At 34.9% G+C, this 21,590-nt stretch overlaps 1 protein-coding gene across 4 annotated transcripts in view; it reads left to right on the top strand.

The window, feature by feature from the left end:
* LOC103017400 (zinc finger protein 354B) overlaps nucleotides 1-8,352 on the top strand; it is a 29,673-nt gene extending 21,321 nt beyond the window's left edge. For all 4 annotated transcript variants that reach the window (XM_007169881.2, XM_007169882.2, XM_007169880.2 and 1 more), the window contains one exon: nucleotides 6,292-8,352. In XM_007169881.2, coding sequence (XP_007169943.2) covers nucleotides 6,292-7,877 — 1,586 coding nt within the window. In that variant the 3' untranslated portion in view covers nucleotides 7,878-8,352. The remainder of the gene's footprint in view (nucleotides 1-6,291) is intronic.
* The last annotated feature ends 13,238 nt before the right edge of the window (nucleotides 8,353-21,590 follow it).

Here is a 21,590-nt window from a genome sequence, read left to right as displayed (position 1 = left end):
TTATGTAGTTTTCTTTCTTTGTATTATTATCTGTTTTTTTTCCATATTATATTTCCTTCATAAAAGGAACTAGGAACTTTTCCTTTCTTTTAAATGCACTGGCATAATTTATAGAGCCTTGGGACTATCTGGTCCTTCAAGGTTTGGTAGAATTCTCCAGTGCTTTTTTTTATAGGATTGCTCTTTAATAACTTAATTTTTTCAATGATAATTGGTCTGTCCCAGCTTTCTAATTGTAATGGGGTCAGTTTTGGTAACCTACATTTCTCTAGGGAATTATCTGTTTCATATAGGTTTTCATAGATTTGAATAGAGATATCTATTCTCTTCATTATTAATTCCTGTTTTTATCCTTACTTTTTTCTTCCATGGCTTTCTTTCCATTTACTTAGTTTTTCTAGTTTTGTGAGCTGGGAATTTAAATTAAGCTTTACTTTATGTTTCCTGTGCTCCTGTTCCGATCTTCTTGGTTATTTTTTTCATATTTTTCAATTCAAAGTGGGATTAATCTTTCTGGTGGTCACTTCAGCTCTTCTTCAGGCTCTTTGCTAGAGTTCTTCCTTCTTCTGGCATTTTTTTTCAGTCTACCATTGCTCATCACAGAGCCTTTTACCTGGGGAGGTGAGGATCAGGAGCATACAGGGCTATGATGCTGGGAATTGTTGCTTTTTTTCTCTCTCTTTTTTAAACAACTGTGTTGAGGTATAATTCACAGACTATAAAGTTCATGCTTTTAAAGTGTACAGTTTAACGGTTTTAAGTATGTTCACAAAGATCTTCAACCATTGCCACTAATTTTAGAACATTTTCATTACCCCAGAAAGAAATCCTGTACCAATTAGCAATCACTCCACATTCCTGCATCCTCCTAACCCCTGGGAACTCCTAATCTACTTTCTGTCTTTATGGATTTGACTATTCTGGACATTTCATGTAAGTGGAATCATATAATATGTAGCTCTTTCTATCTGGCTTCTTTTACTTAGCATATTTTCAAGATTCATTCATGTTGTAATATGTATCAGTACCTCATTCCTTTTTATGGATAACTAATATTCCATTGTATGGATATATCACCTTTTGTTTATCCATTCATCTGTTGATGGACATTTGAGTTTCCATTTTTGGTTATTACGAATAATGCTGCTATGACCATTTGTGTAAAAGTTTTTATTTTGACAGATGTTTCATTTCTCATGGGTGTATACTTAGGATGAAATTACTGAGTCATATTTTTAGGCTATGTTTAACTTTTTAAGTAACTACCAAACTGTTTCCCAGAGCAGGTGTATTTACTATTTTACATTCCCATCAGCTATGTATGTAGGTTCCAATTTACCCAAATTCTCGACAAAACATTTTATTGTCCCCTAATTATTTTTTTTATTGTGGTAAAGTAAAAGTAATGTAAAATTTACCATTTTAACTATTTCTAAGTATACACTTTGGTGCCATTAAGTACATTCACAGTGTTGTAGCCATTATCATTATCCATCTGGAGAAGTTTTTTATAATCCCTTACTGAAACTCTCTACCCATTAAATAATAATTCTCCATCTGCTTTTCTCCCCAGCCTCTGGTAATCACTGTTCTACTTTCTGTCTCTGCATTTGACTGTTCTAGAATCCTCAGAATTGGAGTCATATAACACTTGTCATTTTGTGTCTGGCTTATTTCACGCTGCATGATGTCTTCAAGGTTCATCCATGTTGTAGCATCTATCAGAATTTCATTTCTCTGGAAAGCTGAATAATCATTATATGTATATACTACTTTTTGTTTATCCATTCATCTGTCAATGGACAGTTGGGTTGTTTCCACCTTTTGGCTATTGTGAATAATGCTATTATGATCATGGGTATACAAATATCTCTTTGAGTCTTTGCTTTCTGTTCTTTTGGGTATATCTGTAGGAATGGAATTACTGAATCCCATGGTAATTCTCTGCTTAACTTTTTGAAGAACTGCCATATTGTTGTGCACTGTGGCTATATTATTTTACATTCCCAACAGCAGTGCACAAGGGTTCCAGTTTCTCCACATCCTTGCCAACATTTGTTATTTTCTGTGTGTATACACACACATACATACACATGTATATAAAATATACACATACACATATATATTAGCCATATTAACAGACGTGAAGTGGAATATTGTGCTTTGAATTTTTATTTCCTGACATGTTGAACATCTTTTCATGTGCTTATTGGCCATTGGTATGTCTTCTATAGAGAAATGTCTATTCAAGTCCTTGGCTCATTTTTGAATTGGATTGTTTGTTTTCTTATTGTTGAGTTGTAGGAATTCTTTATATATTCTGGATATTAACCCTTTATCAGATACATAATTAGAAAACATTTTTTGCTGTTCTGTAGGTTACCTTTTTATTCTGCTGATAGTGTTCTTTGATGTACAGAAGGTTTTATTTATATTTTTTTAATTTTTCTCTTTTTTTGGCCACACTGCTCAGCTTGCAGGATCTTAGTTCCCTGACCAGGGATAAAACCCTGGCCCTGGCAGTGAGAGTGCCGAGTCCTAACCACTGGACTGCCAGGGAATTCCCCCAGAAGCTTTTAATTTTGATGAAATCCAATTATTTGTCTATTTTTTTCCTTTGTTTCCTGTGCTTTTGGTATCCTATCCCAGAAATCATTGCTAAATCCTAAGTCATGAAGCTTTTACCCCTATGTTTTCGTCTAAGAATTTTATAGTTTTAGATCTTACATTTAAGTCATGTATTCATTTTGAGTTAATTTTTGTGTATGGTGTTAGGTAAAGGGTCCAGCTTCATTTTTTTTGCAAGTGTATATCCAGCTTTCCCAGCACTATTTGTTGAAAAGACTGTCTTTTCCCCATTGAATAGTCTTGGCACCCTTGTCAAAAATCATTTGCCCATATATGTGAAGGTTTATTTCTAGACTTCCTATTCTATTCTGTTGGTCTATATGTTCATCTTTATGCCAGTACCACAATGCTTTGATTACTGTAACTTTGTATAAGTTTTGAAATCAGTAAGTATGAGTACTCCAACTTTGTTCTTCTTTTTCAAGATTATTTTGGATTTTCAGGGTCCCTTGAGATTCCATATAAATTTTAAGATGGGTTTTACTATTTCTGCAAAAAAAAAAACGGCATTGGAATATTGATAGGGCTTGCATTTAACCTCTAGATCACTTTAGGTAGTATTGCCATCTTATCAATATTAAATCTTACAATCTGCAAATACCTGATGTTTGTCCATTTACCTATGTCTTCTTTACTTTCTGCAGTGTTTGTAGTTTTCAGTGTACAAATCTTTTACCTCCTTTGAGTTAATTCCTAAGTATTTTATTCTTTTTGATGCTATCGTAAATGAAATCCTTTCCTGTATTTCTGTTTTGGCTTGTTCATTGTTGGAGGATAAAAACACAACAGTTTTTGTGTTGATTTTTTATCCTGCTACTTTGCTGAATTTGTGTATTAGTTCTAACAGTTTTTTTGTGGAACTTTCACATTTTCTACATATAAGATTATCTGTTGTCATCTGTTGCAAACTATTATATATAGAATGAATAAACAAGATCCTACTGTATAGCACAGGGAACTATATTCAATATCCTGTGATAAACCATAAATAATGGAAAAGAATATGAAAAGAATGTATGTATGTGTAACTCAAATCACTTTGCTGTACAGCAGAAATGAACCCAACATTGTAAATCAACTATACTTTAATAAAATAAATTTTTAAAAAAGATCATGTCATCTGTGACTGAGATCATTTTACTTTTTCCTTTCCAATTTAGATATCTTTTATTTATTTTTCTTGCCTGATTGCTCTGGCTAGAAATTCCAATACTATGTTGGGTTGAAGTGGTAAAAGTGGGCACCCTTATCTTGTTCCTGATCTCAGAGGAAAAGATTATAGTCTTTAACCATTGAGTATGATGTTAACTATGGGTTCTTTAAGGATGGTCTTTATTGTGTTGGGGTATTTTCCCTCCAGTCCCAGTTTATTGAGTATTTTGTTTTTAATCATGAAAAGGTGTTGAATTTTGAATTTTGTCAGATGCTTTTTTCTACATCACTTGAGATGATCATGTGATTTTGTGTCTTCTTTCTGTTAATGTGATGTGTTGCTTTAATTGGTTTTCATATGTTGAACCATTCTTGCATTTCAAGGATAAATCTCATGGTGTATAATCATTCTAATATTCTAAATTCTCTTTGCCTAGTACTTTATTGAGGATTTTAAAATCAATATTCATAAGGAATATTGGTCTTTAGTTTTCTATTCTTATAGGGTTTTTGTCTGGCTTTATTATCAGGGCGATGCTGGCCTCATAGAATAAGTTAGGAAATATTGCCTCCTCTTTAGTTTTTTGGAAGAGTTTCAGAAGGAGTGGTGTTAGTTCATCTTTAATATTTGATAGACAGTAAAACTATCTGGTACAGAGCATTTTTACTACTGGGATGCTTTGATTACTGGTTCAGTTGTTTTACTAGTTATATGTCTGTTCAGATTTTCTACTTCATAATTCAGTTTGGGTAAGTTTTGTGTTTCTAGGAATTTGTCCATATCATCTAGGCTATCCAATTTTTTGTCATACAGTTATCCATGGTTTTTCCTTATAATCCTTTTTATTTCTTTTGACTCCGTGGTAATGTTGCCAACTTGCATTTCTGATTTTAGTACTTTGTGTCTTCTCTCTTTTATTTTTAGTCAGTCTCACTAAAGGTTTGTCAATTTTGTAGATCTTTACAAATAACTGATTTTGGATTTGTTGATTTTTTTCTCTAATGTTTTTCTATTTTCTGTTTTATGTATGTAGGCTCTTGTCTTTATTATTTCTTCCTTCAGCTAGCTTTGGGTTTAGTTTGTTCTTTTTCTAGTTCCTTAAGTTGTAAAGTTATGTTGTTAATTACAGCAGGATTTAAAATATTTTTATATATATATATTTTTAATCCTTATATTTTTACAACATTGAAGTGTTTTATCCAAGAATAGGAGAGGTTTTTCAGGTAACTTTAATGTCATTCAAGACTGTTCTAAGGACTTCCCTGGCAGTCCAGTGGTTAAGACTTCACCTTCCAATGCAAGGGGTGCGGGTTTGATCCCTGGTCAGGGAGCTAAGATCCCACATGCCTCGGGGCCAAAAAACCAAAACATAAAACAGAAGCAGTATTGTAACAAATTCAATAAAGACTTTAAAATTGGTCCACAACAACAATAAAAAAATCATTAAAAAAAATTTTTTTTAAGACTGTTTTAAATTTTTTCTCATATAAGTTTCTCATATTTCTTGTGAATTCATTGCCCTAAATCTTTGTATAAATGAAGGTTATTGATTTTAGTGTGTTAATTTTATATCCTGGCATGTCACTGATCAAGGTTTATCATTGATTCTCCGAGGTTTAATTTCAGCTATAGTATTATATCATCAGCAAAAAGAGATAGTTTTATTTCCTCTTTACTCATCCTTATGCCTCTAATTGATTTTGCTTGTGTACTTGTATTGGTTGATACATCTAGTACAATGTTGAATAGAAGTGAAAGTAATGGGCATCCTTGCCTTGTTCTTGATCATAGTGGAACTGTCTCTAGAGTTTCTTCATTAAATAAGATACTGGCTTTAGGACTAAAGTATACGTATTTATCTTGTTGAGGAAGCATCCCTCAATTCCTGTTTTCTTGAATATTTTTATTAATGGTGCTGAATTTTTTTAAGGTTTTCTCATTATCTCTAGATACACTCATAATTTTTTCCCTTAGGTACATATTATAATATACTGTGGTTAAGTGGTATAATAAGGGGAATAGATTGTTGGAGCTCAGAGTCAGGAAAGGGTGCAAAGAGGAGCTTAACACTGGAACTGAATCTGAAGGCTACAGAGAAGTTTGACATGTAGGAAAAGTAGGGAAGACATTCAAGATTAGAAATAATTACAGAAATGAGAGTGATGTCAGGGAGATAATGTATGAGTCTGTCATAGGCTTTGGATACTACACTGCATTTCCCAATTCATACTCCTCCTCTGATGCCTTCTCTCCATTCTCCTGGTAATGTGTATACTCTCACCTTCTTTAAATGAGCATCTTTGTTTTATTCACCCTAGTACTCCAGCTCTCATCCATTATTATTTTATACGGTAGCACTGTTACTTTCCTATTTTTTCCTCTTGCTAGTTTCTTTTAGCCAGAAAGCAATGCCTTATTTAGATATCATTACTATTTAGTCCTTCTACACATTTAGTCTCAGCTAATCATGTGAATCATTGGCAATTTCTTTCTTTTTTTGTTTTTTTCAGGATGTAAGAGCAGTCCTAAAACCACAAAGTCAACTCAAACTCAAGACGCATCATTTTGGGGTCCAGTAAGGAAAAGACTCAAAAAAAATGAACCCTGGAACTTCATATCAGAAAAACCCTGCATATATGAAGACAGAATAAAGAAACAGAAGGACAAAAATGAAAGTTTACAAATAATTTCAGTCACCCATACAAAGATCCTCACTGTAGAAAGAAGCCATAAAAATAATGACTTTGGCCAGAATTTCAGCCTGAAATCAGTGTTTGTTAAGCAACAGAAGATTCCTAGAGAAAAAACACCCTCAAAATATGAAATACAAAGAAATAGCTTAAGGCAGGATTCAAATTTAGTTAACCAACCAAAAATCAAGACAGCAGAAAAACGCTATAAATGTAACATTTGTGAGAAAGCCTTCATTCACAATTCATCCCTTCGTAAACATCACAAAAACCATACTGGAGAGAAATTATTTAAATGTAAAGAATGTTTGAAAGCCTTCAGCCAAAGTTCAGCTCTTATTCAACATCAAAGAACTCATACTGGAGAGAGACCCTATATATGTAAAGAATGTGGAAAAGCCTTCAGCCATAGTGCATCCCTTTGTAAACACCTAAGAACCCATACTGTGGAAAAATCCTATAGATGTAAAGAATGTGGTAAATCCTTCAGCAGAAGGTCTACCCTTTTTATACATCAAAAAATCCACGCTCGAGAAAATCCCCACAAATATAACCCAGGAAGGAAGGCATCCAGTTGTAGCACATCCCCTTCTGGATGTCAGAGAATTCATCTCAGAAAGAAGTCCTATTTATGTAATGAATGTGGCAACACCTTTAAGTCTAGTTCATCTCTTCGTTATCATCAGAGAATTCATACAGGAGAGAAACCTTTTAAATGTAGTGAATGTGGGAGAGCCTTTAGTCAGAGTGCATCTCTTATTCAACATGAAAGAATTCACACTGGAGAAAAGCCTTATAGATGTAATGAATGTGGAAAAGGTTTCACTTCTATTTCACGACTTAATAGACACCGAATAATTCATACTGGAGAGAAACTGTATAATTGTAATGAATGTGGTAAAGCCTTAAGTTCCCACTCGACACTCATTATTCATGAGCGAATTCATACTGGAGAGAAACCATGTAAGTGTAAAGTGTGTGGGAAAGCCTTCAGACAAAGTTCAGCTCTCATTCAGCATCAGAGAATGCATACTGGAGAAAGACCCTATAAATGTAATGAATGTGGGAAAACATTCAGGTGTAACTCATCCCTTAGTAATCACCAGAGAATTCATACAGGAGAGAAACCGTATCAGTGTCTGGAATGTGGGATGTCCTTTGGCCAAAGTGCAGCTCTTATTCAACATCAAAGAATTCATACAGGAGAAAAACCCTTTGCATGTAATACATGTGGGAAAACTTTTAGGCAGAGCTCATCACTTATTGCGCATCAAAGAATTCATACTGGAGAGAAACCCTATGAATGTAATGCATGTGGGAAACTCTTCAGCCAGAGGTCGTCCCTTACTAACCATTATAAAATTCACATTGAAGAGAACCCCTTCAAAGTGGATTTGCATGTGTGAAATCCTTAAACCAAAGCTCATTAGAATACAGTTGGCCCTGCTTATCTCTGGGTTCCACATCCACTGATTCAAATAACTGCAAATTTTAAATATTCAGAAAAAGAATTCCAGAAAGTTCCAAAAAGCAAAATTTGAATTTGCCACACACTGGCAACTATTTTCATGGCATTTGCATTGTATTAGGTATTACAAGTAATTTAGAGATGATTTAAAGTACATGAGAGGATGTACATAGGTTATATGCAAATTCTACACCATCTTATATAAGGGACTTGATCATCCTCAGATTTTGGTATCTGTGGGGGGGTCCTAGAAACAGTCCCCCATGGATACTGAGGGACAACTGTATACATACTTGAGAATGATTTAGTAAATGTAATGAATATGATAAAACTTCTATTTTAATTTAGTCCTCACAGTTATTAAAGTCTAAGGATAAACCTTGACTGTGTAATAAATACATGGGATACTTTCACACCTGTCAGTCACTTTTTTAAATATCCTGAGACAAATAAACAACAAAATATTGATTTTGGCCATTTGTAAGATAAAAGGTAAGGTTTTTCTCTTTATACAGCATTATACACTTTATGCAACATAAACAGAAAAATCTGGGTGCAGGGGTGCTGGATTTCTCATTAGAAACCAACTGTATAAGCTAATAGCATATTTATTACAACTAACATTTTAATAGCAAACAAAATCTTAAAATATATGCATTTATAGAGCCAAGGACCAAATAATAGATAAAAATAAACTGCAAACTACCTCAGTCTGGAACTTGCCTTTTCCTAAACTGTTGTCAAACTGTGCATGGTTTTCATCAAAAAAGAGGCAAAACAAAAACAAAAAAATCCTCTGTTCTCTTCCTCCTTTATTTTTCTAGTTACTTCCAAACTATACCTGTTTCCCAAATTTTTTATGCAATTTCTAATTTTGTTTTCAGAATTATTTTTCTTTGTTGTATTGAAGTCATTTATTCTATAACTGTACTTGCTATGTTCTATACAGCGTGCTAATTTAAGTAGGAAAAATATACTTTGATTAGGTAATCACTTTAAAGTTAAAGCTATTTTTTTTAGTTCGCTGCAGAAGAAATCCTAAGAACCTATCACCTGTGGCAAAGTCTTAAAAAGGGATCAATTTCATGAAATAAAAGCATGTTTTCCCCACTTGAGGTTTTCTAGTTTTTAAAAATCTCAGACTCCAAAGGAAAATAAAAGAAGGGAAAGAATTCTAAACCTTTTAAAAACCAGTTTACTCAGTAAATGTTTGTTTAACCCCTGAGCCAGGTATTATCCCAGGCACTGGAAATTGTTCAGGAGAAAAGAACAGGCCTTCAAGAAGTCATGAACTAAAAAAAAAAAAAAAAAAAAAAGTCATGAACTGAGGGGCAAAAGGAGGGGGTTGAAGAGGTAACAAAGTAAGTAAATTACCATGTGTTAGAGTAGTTTTCACAGAGAAATAGATGATACAATGATACTATGTTACAGAACACAAATGCTGTAGAGATTTGTGCAGGATGCAGAAAGAAGGAATGGTCCTAACGAAGGGAGCCCGAAAGGACCAGGGACAGTCATGCCTGAGCCCAGTTTTGGAAGAATAATGGGAATTCTCCAGAGAGTGAGATGAGTGCTTCAACGGGAGGGAGCCACATAAGCAAAGGTAAAGGTGGGTGACAGCATGACACGTTTGTAGAACATCTGTTGTGAGAATGACAGGTTGAAGCTTGAGAAGAAAGCAGAACTGAAGGTCTTAACTGCCATCCTAAAGAACTTGATTCTGAAATTTCTAGAACCAATGAAAGGTTTTATATAAGGGAAATTGTTCTGGCAATAAGGTGTGGAGACTGAATCTAGGAGGTTGAAGACAGCTGAACAGACAAGCCTAGAAGACTAGAGTCAGAAGACTAGAATTCAGAGTAATTAAAATACACGGTAGTCAAAACCTCAGTATGTGAACTTGGCCAGCAGAGTGTACAGGTTAGAAGGAGAAGCAGGGATCATGGATAAACCCCACAAAAACATCAGTAAATAAGGAGTTGGTGGAGGAAAAGGAATTTAACTAAGATGAAATGGAATGGCCCTAGAGGTAGGAGAAAAGCCAGAAGAGTGATGTTACTGAGCCCAAAGGAGAACTGAATCTCCGTAGTGTCGGGTGCCACAGATCACAAAACAGAGTAAATTGGAATTGGTAGCTAGAATGTTGGAGACCTTGGCAAGAGCAATTTCTGTTAATTAGGGTGAACAGAAGCCACATTATTCTAGGTTAGAAGATGAGAACTAGTGGGCTGTTTTACACTATGTTTCAAGAAGTTTAAATGAAGGGAAGAAAAGAGGGTTGCATTTAGAAGGGAGAAAATTACTTAGCATTTCTGTGTTAATAATTGAGGCAATGTATACACATGTTGAAGATGAACTAATGAAGAGATCATTGTGTGGAACATATTTTCTGAGAGATTATGAAAGAATTAGAGCATAGGTGGAAGAATTTATCTTAGGCTGGAGAGAAAGCCTACAGAAAGATAGGAATGCAGATAAATTTCTGTTTAATTTGGAGGTGAAGGAATTTCTATCTGCTGACCTTATTTTCTGTAAAGCCGGGGAAAGATTTTACTTTTAAGATGTTGACTATAGTAGCGATTTTTGGATCTTTGGGTGCTTAAAAATGTTAATGAGTTTCAATCTGTGTTTTGGAGACTTTTTAGGAAGTCATGCCTCTGAGTTCACTCTATACTCCTGTTTCAGTAAGAAAGCTCCACTTTTATTCTATATGTTTGATATCTGTGTTACTTTTTTTTTTTTAAGAAAAGAATTTGCTGGTAAATTAAAGTTTAAAAAGTACTTAGGATAAGAAAGAATGCTTTAAAAGAGTGATAAGTCTGAACAAAGACTGGAAAGGACTATAGGAGTTCAGGAAGTGTGTGGAGGTAGATGGAAAGACATTCACATAGGGGAAAAGTTTGTGCAATGGAAAGGAAGCATAAGAGGACATGATGTCCTCACTGTACGCTTGTAAGTAGTATTTTTTAAACTTCATTTTCCAATTATTTGTTACTAGTACATAGAAATACAATTGATTTTTATATATTGACCTTATAGCCAATAACCTTGCTAAATTGACTTTTTCTAATAGCTTGTTTGTAGATTCTTTGGAATTTTCTGCAAACACAATGATCATCTGTAAATAATGACCGTTTTATTTTTCTTTTCTAGTTGTAATACATTTAAAATTTTCTTCTTACACTATAGTACTATATACAAGCCAGTACAATGTTGAATATGAATGATAACATTCATTTTTCACCATTTAATGATGTTACCTTTAATTTGTCTGTGGATATCTGTTATCAGAATAGAAACATACCCCTGTATTCCCAGTGTGCTGTGAGTTTTTATGATAAATGGGAGTAGTATTTTGCCATTTTTATTTTCTGCATTTAGTGGAATAATCATAATTGTTCTCTTCACACTTTTAATAGGTAATTATATGGACTGAATTTTTATGCTAACCGATGTTGCGTTCCTGAAATAAATTCTACCTGGTCATGATACATCATCATTTACGTTGTATGTGTTTATAAGATCAGGTTTCTTAATAAGTAGAAGCTTGATGAAGTGACCAAGATGTGTTTAAGAACTCAGAGCAAATTTTTTTATCATCCAAATCTGAAGGATGGATGGAATCATAATACCTAGAGAGAGGAAGGGGATGACAAGGACAAGAGTACCACAGGAGCAAAAGGCTCAGAAGGAGAGTGTATGTCGCATCTATAGAGACCAGTAGGTAAACAAGCCTTGCTGATGTGGAGGATTCCTGATAGGATAAAAGAAAAAAATAATATTGGAAATGAAAGCTAGAGTTACGTTATTAGAAACTTTAAATGCTATCTGAGAGTACAGGAGTTTGGATATGATCCTTATATATTAAATCAGAGTATATTTCTGAGGAGCAAATGGCCAATGTGAAACCTGGTTTAGGAAGACTGATGGGGCAGAAGGTTCAAAGTTTCTGGCTTGAGAAACTGGCTGAAGGATGGATTCTTGAGAATAGGAGTTTGGGACAGTCTGTGAGAAATGTTTAGTGAGAAGATAAAAAAACAAAAACAAAAACAGAGGCTATCTCTGCTCTTGATGCCTGACAATTGTCCTGCACAAATTGACAAATACCACAGATGCTAAAATTCTTCAAGGTGACAGTGTTATTTTCTTTTTAATTAAGGTGCAGTTATGCGTTCAAAATGAGAGCATATAATTTCAGTTAGTATTGTAAGTCAGTATGCTTCAGGTTATAAAAACAGTTGTTTAAGGAATACAACTTTCAAGAACAATTTTTAAAGTTTTTTTGTTTTGTTTTGTTTGAGAGAGAGAACTTTCAATGAGAGCATTGGACAAAAAGTCAAGAGACCTGTGTGTTTTCCTGCCCCCATTCTGGTTCAAGTTACATAGTCCCTGGCCTTTTCAAACCTAGAAATTCCACTGTGTTTTTTCATATACTGCTTTACGGTTCCTAATGGTATAGATTAACTCAAATTTTTAAATGTTCATCTTACGTATTTTGGGGGTAGAAACATCATTAGTTGGTAACAATATTAGCATATATTGTTGGATAAAATAATCAAGTTATATATTACAAACTAAAATTTTCAATCTAAAAATTAAATTGTTCTAGGAAGATGGAGTAGGCAGATATATACTTTTTGCTATTTTCCCACTAAGTACATTTAAAACCCCTCTTTATTATATTTAAAACAATCATGAGATTCTGAAAAATGGAGAGAAGCATATAGGCCAGCTAAGAACCTCAGGACCAGTGATACGGTAGTTGTTTTTGCCTCATATATCCCAAATGTAGAGCTGAAGAAGCAGGAACCCAGAAACAGCAAGAGACATAGACACACAAAAAATTTACAAAACCCCAACAAAGCCTACTTTCATTAGCCAAAGGACCAGGAAAGGGGTGCCCTAGCAAGACAGAAAACTCTTAGGTAATAACCACTCTACTCCAGACAAACAACACGGAAAAAACTGGTCCCATCACTACACACACCAGCAAAGGCTGAGTGGAGAGCCTAGGCTTCCACCCTTATAAGACTGTAAAGAGGGGCCATAAAACTTTCCTGGTGGTGCCAGAAAAGGCCAAGAGCTAGGACATTCATTCATGCCTGGTGGTAATAAACAACCTCTGTTCCCAGCAATAATAGTGGACACTACATGGGGAACTGGGACACCCCCCTCCCTTCCACTCAGTAGTAAGAGCATCGCATCCTCTCCCTGCTGGGGTGGTATCAGAGGGGGCCTAGTGTAGGGGCAGAATTTTTACCACTACCCAACAGTGATGAGGCCACACTCCCACCCCATAGTGCCATTGGAGGCCAAGTAGGGAGCAAACAAGGCACTCTTATCTGTCTCAACCAGAGTGATATCAGTGAAGGCTTAGTGAGGAACTAGAAGTCCTACCCTCATCAAGGAATAAAAAGGAGACCCTTAACTCCTTGGGTGTCTAGGGAGGCCAAATGGGAAAGCTGAACTTCTACCCCACATCGCCATTATGAGGTGGAACTTCATAATGCCATCTTTGCTGTAGCAGTATCAAAGCAAGTCAGCTGAAGCAAAAGATTCAAATAAGATCCAGAGTTTCATAACATAATACCCAAATTTTCCAGGATTCAACAAAAGACTTTCATCATACCAAGAACCAGGAAGATCACTTGAATGAAAAAGACAATTAGTAAACATCAACAATTAGGTGACAGAGATGTTAGAATAATGTAACAAAGATTTTTATAGCAGCCATCATAAAAATACTTCGATGAGAAATTTCAAAAATGTTTGAAACAAAAAATAGAGCCTTATCAAAGAAATTTAAGTCTCAGCAAAGAAGTAGAAAAGATAAAAAAGAAACAAATGGAAATTTTAGAACTGAAAACATGCAGTAACAGAAATTTTAAAAATTCACTGTATGGGCTCAAGAACAGAACTGAGTGGATAGAGAATATCTATGAACTTAAAGTTAGTCTCCTCAGTCCTGTTTAAAAATATTGGTTCCTGGGGCTTCCCTGGTGGCACAGTGGTTGAGAATCTACCTGCCAATGCAGGGGACACGGGTTCGAGCCCTGGTCTGGGAAGATCCCACATGCCATGGAGCAACTGGGCCCGTGAGCCACAATTACTGAGCCTGCGCGTCTGGAGCCTGTGCCCCACAACAAGAGAGGCCGCGATTGTGAGAGGCCCGCACACCTCAATGAAGAGTGGTCCCCACTTGCTGCAACTAGAGAAAGCCCTCGCACAGAAACGAAGACTCAACACAGTCATAAATAAATAAATAAATATAAGCAGTCATTTACATTAAAAAAAATAATATATTGGTTCCTGGGACTTCCCTGGTGGTGCAGTGGTCAAGAATCTGCCTGCCAATGCAGGGGACACGGGTTCGAACCCTGGTCCAGGAAGATCCCACATACGGCGGAGCAACTAATCCTGTGTGCCACAACTACTGAGCCTGCACTCTAGAGCCCACAAGCCACAACTACTGAAGCCCACGTGCCTAGATCCCATGCTCTGCAACAAGAGAAACCACCGCAGTGAGAAGCCCATGCACCACAACAAACAGTAGCCCCTGCTCGCCACAACTAGAGAAAGCCCATGGGCAGCAACGAAGACCCAACACAGCCAAAAATAATAAATAAAAATACATAAATTTATTTTTGAAAATCCTTTGTTTGTTTAAAAAGATTATATCAGAAAATGAAGACATTATTTATTAATGAATTAATTTACTTATTCAATTTATTTTACCATCAAAAAGAACAAAAACAGTCCATCTTTGCCCATTCTTAATTGGATTATTTGTCTTATTATTGAGTTGTGAGTTCTCTGTATGTTCCAGATACTAGTTCTGTGTCAGATATATGATTTACAATTATTTTCTCCCATTGTGTGAGTTAACTTTTCATTTTTTGATGGTATACTTTGAAACACAAATATTTATCTCGAAGTACTTTCTAATATCTCTTTTGAATTGTTCTTTGACCCATTGATTTTTTTAGGAGTGTGTAGTTTAATATCCACATATTTGTGAGTTTTCCATATTCTTGTTATTGATTTTTAATTTCATTCCATTGTGGTTGGATAATGTACATCGTATTACTTCAATACTTTTAATTTATTGAGGGTTTTCTGTTTTTGTTTTTGTTTGTTTCTTTTTGTCTTATACGTGATCTATCCTTGAGAATTTTTCATGTGCCCTAGAGATTATATAATCTGTGTTGTTGGGGGAATTGTTTTACCAATATCTGTTAGGTCTAATTTGTTTATAGTGTTGTTCAAGTCTTCTCTTTCCCTGTTTATATTCTGCCTGGTTGTTCTGTTGTTGAAATGGGATATTAAAGTCTCCAAGTATTAATGTTTAACTATTACTTCTTCCTTCACTTCTGTCAGTTTTTGGTTCATGTTTTTGGTGCTCTGTTTTTTTTGTTGGTTTGTTTTTTAATGTCTTTATTGGGCTATAGTTACTTTAAAATGTTGTGTTAGTTTCTGCTGTACAACACACAAAGCAAATCAGCTATATGTATACATATATCACAATATCCCCTCCCTCTTGAGCCTCCCTCCCACCCTCCCTATCCCACCCCTCTAGGTCATCACAAAGCATCGAGCTGATCTCCCTGTGCTATGCAACAACTTCCCACTAGCCATCCATTTTACATTTGGTAGTGTATGTATGTTAATGCTACTCTCTCACTTCGTCCCAGCTTCCCCTTCCCTCCCGTGTCCTCAGGTCCATTCTCTATGTCTGCGTCTTTATTCCTTCCCTGCCACTAGGTTCATAAGTACCATTTTTTAGATTCCATATATGTGTGTTAGCATCTGGTATTTGTTTTTCTCTTTCTGACTTACTTCACTCTGTGTGACAGTCTCTAGGTCCATCTACCTCATTACAAATAACTCAATTTCATTCCTTTTTATGGCTGAGTTATATTCCATTGTATGTATGTGCCACATCTTCTTTATCCATTCGTCTGTCGATGGACATTTATTTAGTTTGCTTCCATGTCCTGGCTATTGTAAATAGAGCTATAATGAATATTGTGGTACATGACTCTTTTTGAATTATGGTTTTCTCAAGGTATATGCCCAGTAGTGGGATTGCTGGGTCATATGGTAGTTCTATTTTTAGTTTTTTAAGGAACCTCCATACTGTTCTCCATAGTGGCTGTATCAATTTACATTCCCACCAACAGTGCAGGAGGGTTCTCCACACCCTCTCCAGCATTTATTGTTTGTAGATTTTTTGATGATGGCCACTCTGACTGGTGTGAGGTGATACTTCATTGTGGCTTTGACTTGCATTTCTCTAATGATTAGTGATGTTGAGCATCTTTTCATGTGTTTGTTGGGAATCTGTATGTCTTCTTTGGAGAAATGTCTATTTAGGTCTTCTGCCGATTTTTGGACTGGGTTGTTTGTGTTTTTTATATTGAGCTGCCTGAGCTCCTTGTATATTTTGGAGATTAATCCTTTGTCAGTTGCTTCGTTTGCAAATATTTTCTCCCATTTCTGAGGGTTGCCTTTTTGCCTTCTTTATGGTTTCCTTTGCTGTGCAAAAGCTTTTAAGTTTCATAAGGTCCCATTTGTTTATTTTTTATTTTACTTCCATTACTCTAGGAGGTGGGTCAAAAAAGATCTTGCTGTGATTTATGTCATATAGTGTTGTGCCTATGTTTTCCTCAAGAATTTTGTAGTGTCTAGCCTTACATTTAGGTCTTTAATCCATTTTGAGTTTATTTTTGTGTATGGTGTTAGGAACTGTTCTAATTTCATTCTTTTACATGTAGCTATCCAGTTTTCCCATCACCACTTATTGAAGAGGCTGTCTTTTCTCCATTGTATATTCTTGCTTCCTTTGTCATAGATTAGTTGACCATATGTGCGTGGGTTTATCTCTGGGTTTTCTATCCTGTTCCATTGATCTATATTTCCGTTTTTGTGCCAGTACCATACTTTCTTGATCACTGTAGATTTATAGTATAGTCTGAAGTCAGGGAGCCTGATTCCTCCAGCTCCGTTTTACTTTCTCAAGATTGCTTTGGCTATTCGGGGGCTTTTGTGTTTCCATACAAATTGTAAAATTCTTTGTTCTAGTTCTCTGAAAAATGCCATTGATAATTTGATAGGGATTGCACTGAATCTGTAGATTGCTTTGGGTAGCATAGTCATTTTCACAATGTTGATTATTCCAATCCAAGAACATGGTATATCTTTCCATCTCTTTGTATCGTCTTTGATTTCTTTCATCAGTGTCTTACAGTTTTCTGCATACAGGTCTTTTGCTTCCTTAAGTAGGTTTATTCCTAGGTATTTTATTCTTTTTATTGCAGTGGTAAATGAGAGTGTTTCCTTAATTTATCTTTCTGATTTTTTGTTGTTAGTGTACAGGAATGCAAGAGATTTCTGTACATTAATTTTGTATCCTGCTATTTTACCAAATTCATTGATTAGCTCTAGCAGTTTCCAGGTGGCATCTTTAGGCTGTTCAGTGTATAGTATCATGTCATCTGCAAACAGTGACAGTTTTACTTCTTCTTTTCCAATTTGGATTCCTTTTATTTCTTTTCTTCTCTGATTACCATGGCTAAAACTTCCAAAACTATGTTGAATAATAGTGGTGAGAGTGGACAACCTTGTCTTGTTCCTGATCTTAGAGGAAATGGTTTCAATTTTTCACCATTGAGAATGATGTTGGCTGGGGTTTGTCATATATGGCCTTTATTATGTTGAGGTAAGTTCCCTCTATGCCTACTTTCTGGAGGTTTTTTTTTTATCATAAATGGGTGTTGAATTTTGTTGAAAGCTTTTTCTGCATCTATTGAGATGATCATATGGTTTTTCTCCTTCAATTTGTTAATATGGTTTATCACACTGATTGATTTGCATATATTGAAGAATCCTTGCATTCCTGGGATTAACCCCACTTGATCATGGTGTACGATCCTTCTAATGTGCTGTTGGATTCTGTTTGCTAGTGTTTTGTTGAGGATATTTGCCTCTATGTTCATCAGTGATATTGGCCTGTAGTTTTCTTTTTCTGTGACATCTTTTTCTGGTTTTGGTATCAGGGTGATGGTGGCCTTGTAGAATGAGTTTGGGAGTGTTCCTCCCTCTGCTATATTTTGGAAAAGTTTGAGAAAGATAGCTGTTAGCTCTTCTCTAAATGTTTGATAGAATTTCCCCTGTGAAGCCATCTGGTCCTAGGCTTTTGTTTGCTGGAAGATTTTTCATCACAGTCTCAATTTCAGTGCTTGTGATTAGTCTGTTTATATTTTCTATTTCTTGCTGGTTCAGTCTCAGAAGATTGTGCTTTTCTAAGAATTCATCCATTTCTTCGAGGTTGTATGTTTTATTGGCATATAGTTGCTTGTAGTAATCTCTCATGATCCTTTGTATTTCTGCAGTGTCAGTTGTTACTTCTTTTTCATTTCTAATTCTATTGATTTGAGTCTTCTCCCTTTTTTTCTTGATGAGTCTGGCTAATAGTTTATCTATTTTGTTTATCTTCTCAAAGAATCAGCTTTTAGTTTTATTGATTTTTGCTATTGTTTCCTTCATTTCTTTTCCATTTATTTCTGGTCTGATCTTTATGATTTCTTTCCTTCTGCTAACTTTGGGTTTTTGTGTTCTTCTTTCTCTAATTGCTTTAGGTGTAAGGTTAGGTTGTTTATTTGAAATTTTTCTTGTTTCTTGAGGTAGGATTGTGTTGCTATAAACTTCCCTCTTAGAACTGCTGTTGCTGCATCCCATAGGTTTTGGGTCATCGTGTTTTCATTGTCATTTGTTTCTAGGTATTTTTTGATTTCCTCTTTGATTTCTTCTGTGGTTTCTTGGTTGTTTAGTAGCATATTGTTTAGCCTCCATGTGTTTGTATTTTTTACAGTTTTTTTCCTGTAATCAATATCTAGTCTCATAGAGTTGTTGTCGGGAAAGATGCTTGATACAATTTTAATTGTCTTAAATTTACCGAGTTTTGATTTGTGACAGAAGATGTGATCTGTCCTGGAAAATGTTCCATGTGCACTTGAGAAGAAAGTGTATTCAGTTGTTTTTGGATGGACTGTCCTATAAATATCAATTAAGTCCATCTGGTCTAATGTGTCATTCAAAGCTTGTGTTTCCTTATTTATTTTTTGTTTGGATGATCTTTCCATTGGTGTAAGTCGGGTGTTAATGTCGCCTACTGTTATTGTATTACTGTTGATTTCCCCTTTTATGGCTGTTAGCATTTGCCTTATGTATTGAGGTGCTCCTGTGTTGGGTGCATAGATATTTACAATTGTTATATCTTCTTCTTGGATTGAAGAAGAAGATATAACTACTCCAGCTTTCTTTTGATTTCCATTTGCATGGAATATCTTTTTCCATCCCCTCACTTTCAGTTGGTATGTGTCCCTAGGTCTGAAGTGAGTCTCTTGTAGACAGCATATATATGGGTCTTGTTTTTGTATCCATTCAGCCAGTCTGTTTCTTTTGGTTGGGGCTTTCAATCCATTTACATTTAAGGTAATTATTGATATTTATGTTCCTATTACCATTTTCTTAATTGTTTTGGGTTTGTTTTTGTAAGTCTTTTCCTTCTCTTGTGTTTCCTGCCTAGAGAAGTTACTTTAACATTCATTGTAAAGCTGGTTTGGTGGTACTGAATTCTCTTAACTTTTGCTTGTCTGTAAAGCTTTTGATTTCTCCATTGAATCTGAATGAGATCCTGCTGGGTAGAGTAATCTTGGTTGTAGGTTTTCCCCTTTCATCATTTTAAATATATCTTGCCACTCCCTTCTGGCCTGTAGAGTTTCTGCTGAAAGATCAGCTGTTAATTTTAAGGGGATTCCTTTGTATGTTATTTGTTGCTTTTCCCTTGCTGCTTTTAATATCTTTTTCTTTGGGTTTAATTTTTGTTAGTTTGATTAATTTATGTCTTGGCATGTTTCTCCTTGGGTTTATCCTGTATGGGACTCTCTGCACTTCTTGGACTTGGTTGACACTTTCCTTTCCCATGCTGGGGAAGTTTTCAACTGTAATCTCTTCAAATATTTTCTCAGACCATTTCTTTTTTTCTCCTACTTCTGGGATGCCTATAATTCGGTTGTTGGTGTGCTTAATGTTGTCCCAGAGGTCTCTGAGCCTCGTGCTCTGTTATTAGGTTCATATATGTTTTGAATTATTATATTTTCTTTTTCTCTGATTAAGGGCTTTAACACAGAATATATAAAGAACATTCACAGTTAAATAAGAAGGCAAATAACCCCCCAAAAAAGATTTGAACCCTTTACCAAAGAAGATACATAAATGTCAATTAAGTACATGAAAAGCTATTCAAAAATAGTTATTGGAGAAATGAAAATTATGAGACTGATCCAGCGCCTACTTCGCTAAGGAGGCAAGTTTGGAGAAATGCAAATTAAAACCACAATGGGACACCACCACGCACACACCAGAATGCCTTAAATGTTAAAAACTGATAATACCAAGTGCAGACAAGGACATAGTACAATAGAACACTCTCACACAGCTGAGGGGTTAAAAATGGTTCACGCACCTTGAATTATTTTATCTTCTCAGTGCATTGGCTCTTTTATCACTATAAATGTCCTCTTCATCTCTACTAACTTTTTTGTTTTGAAGTTTACCTTGTCTGGTTTTAGTATAGCCACTCCAGCAATTATCATTGCTCTTTGCCTGAAATATATTTTTCATCCTTTTACTTTTAATCTCTTTGTATCTAACATTGTCTCCTATGGGTAGTATATAGATAGATCTTGTTTTTTTATCTAGACTGATGATCTCTGACTTTTTATTATGTTTTGTGTTATCTACTCATATGTAAAATATTTTATTTACAAACTGCATTTTACTTTTGGATTTCTATGTCTCAGGTATTTTTTTGTTCCTCTATTCCTCTTACACTGCTGTCTTTTATGTTAAAGTGGATATTTTCCAAAATAGCATTTTAATTTCTATGATTGTTTCATTATAATTTTTAAAGTTGTTTCCTTCATGCTTCCTCTAGGGCTTACCTTACACATCTTAACTTATCAAAATCAGCTTCAAATTTATTTTAACTTAATTCCAGTGATGTATAGAAACATTACTTCTTTATAATTGTATTCTCTTTCCCCCCTTTTTGTGGTATTATTGTTATACATATTACATCTATAAATATAACAAACCCAACAGTACATTGTTATAATGATTATCTTATGTAATGTTATGATTTTAAAAAGCTAAGAAAAGAAAGGAGTACAAGTAAATGTTTGTAGCTTTTGTTATATTAACCTCATTATTTATCATTTCTTGTTCTCATCATTTGTTCCTGTGGATTACCATCTAGAATTATCTTCTTATCCCAGTACAGCTTTGTTTCCACCCACAAAAATGTACTATAATTGACAAATATAATACCTTTCTAAATGTTAGGCTTGACAATACATTACATGATTACTGTTTTATTCAGCTACTTTTTTAAATCAGTTGAGACAAATAAGAAATATGTATATATATTATCTATTAGAATTACATAATTACCTTTCCAGTGCTCTGTTTTATTCATTTGGATTTGAACTACCATCTGAAGAATTTCCTTTTAAGTTTCTTGCTAGGTGGCTCTGGTAGAAACAAAGTTTTGCTTTTGTTTATCTGGAGATGTCTTTATTTTGTCATCATT

The sequence above is a fragment of the Balaenoptera acutorostrata genome, chromosome 2 (assembly GCF_949987535.1).
Source record: "Balaenoptera acutorostrata chromosome 2, mBalAcu1.1, whole genome shotgun sequence".
Taxonomy (NCBI): Eukaryota; Metazoa; Chordata; class Mammalia; order Artiodactyla; family Balaenopteridae; genus Balaenoptera; species Balaenoptera acutorostrata.
The sequence above is the reverse complement of the archived record's forward strand: the minus strand, read 5'-3'. Positions and strand labels throughout refer to the sequence as shown.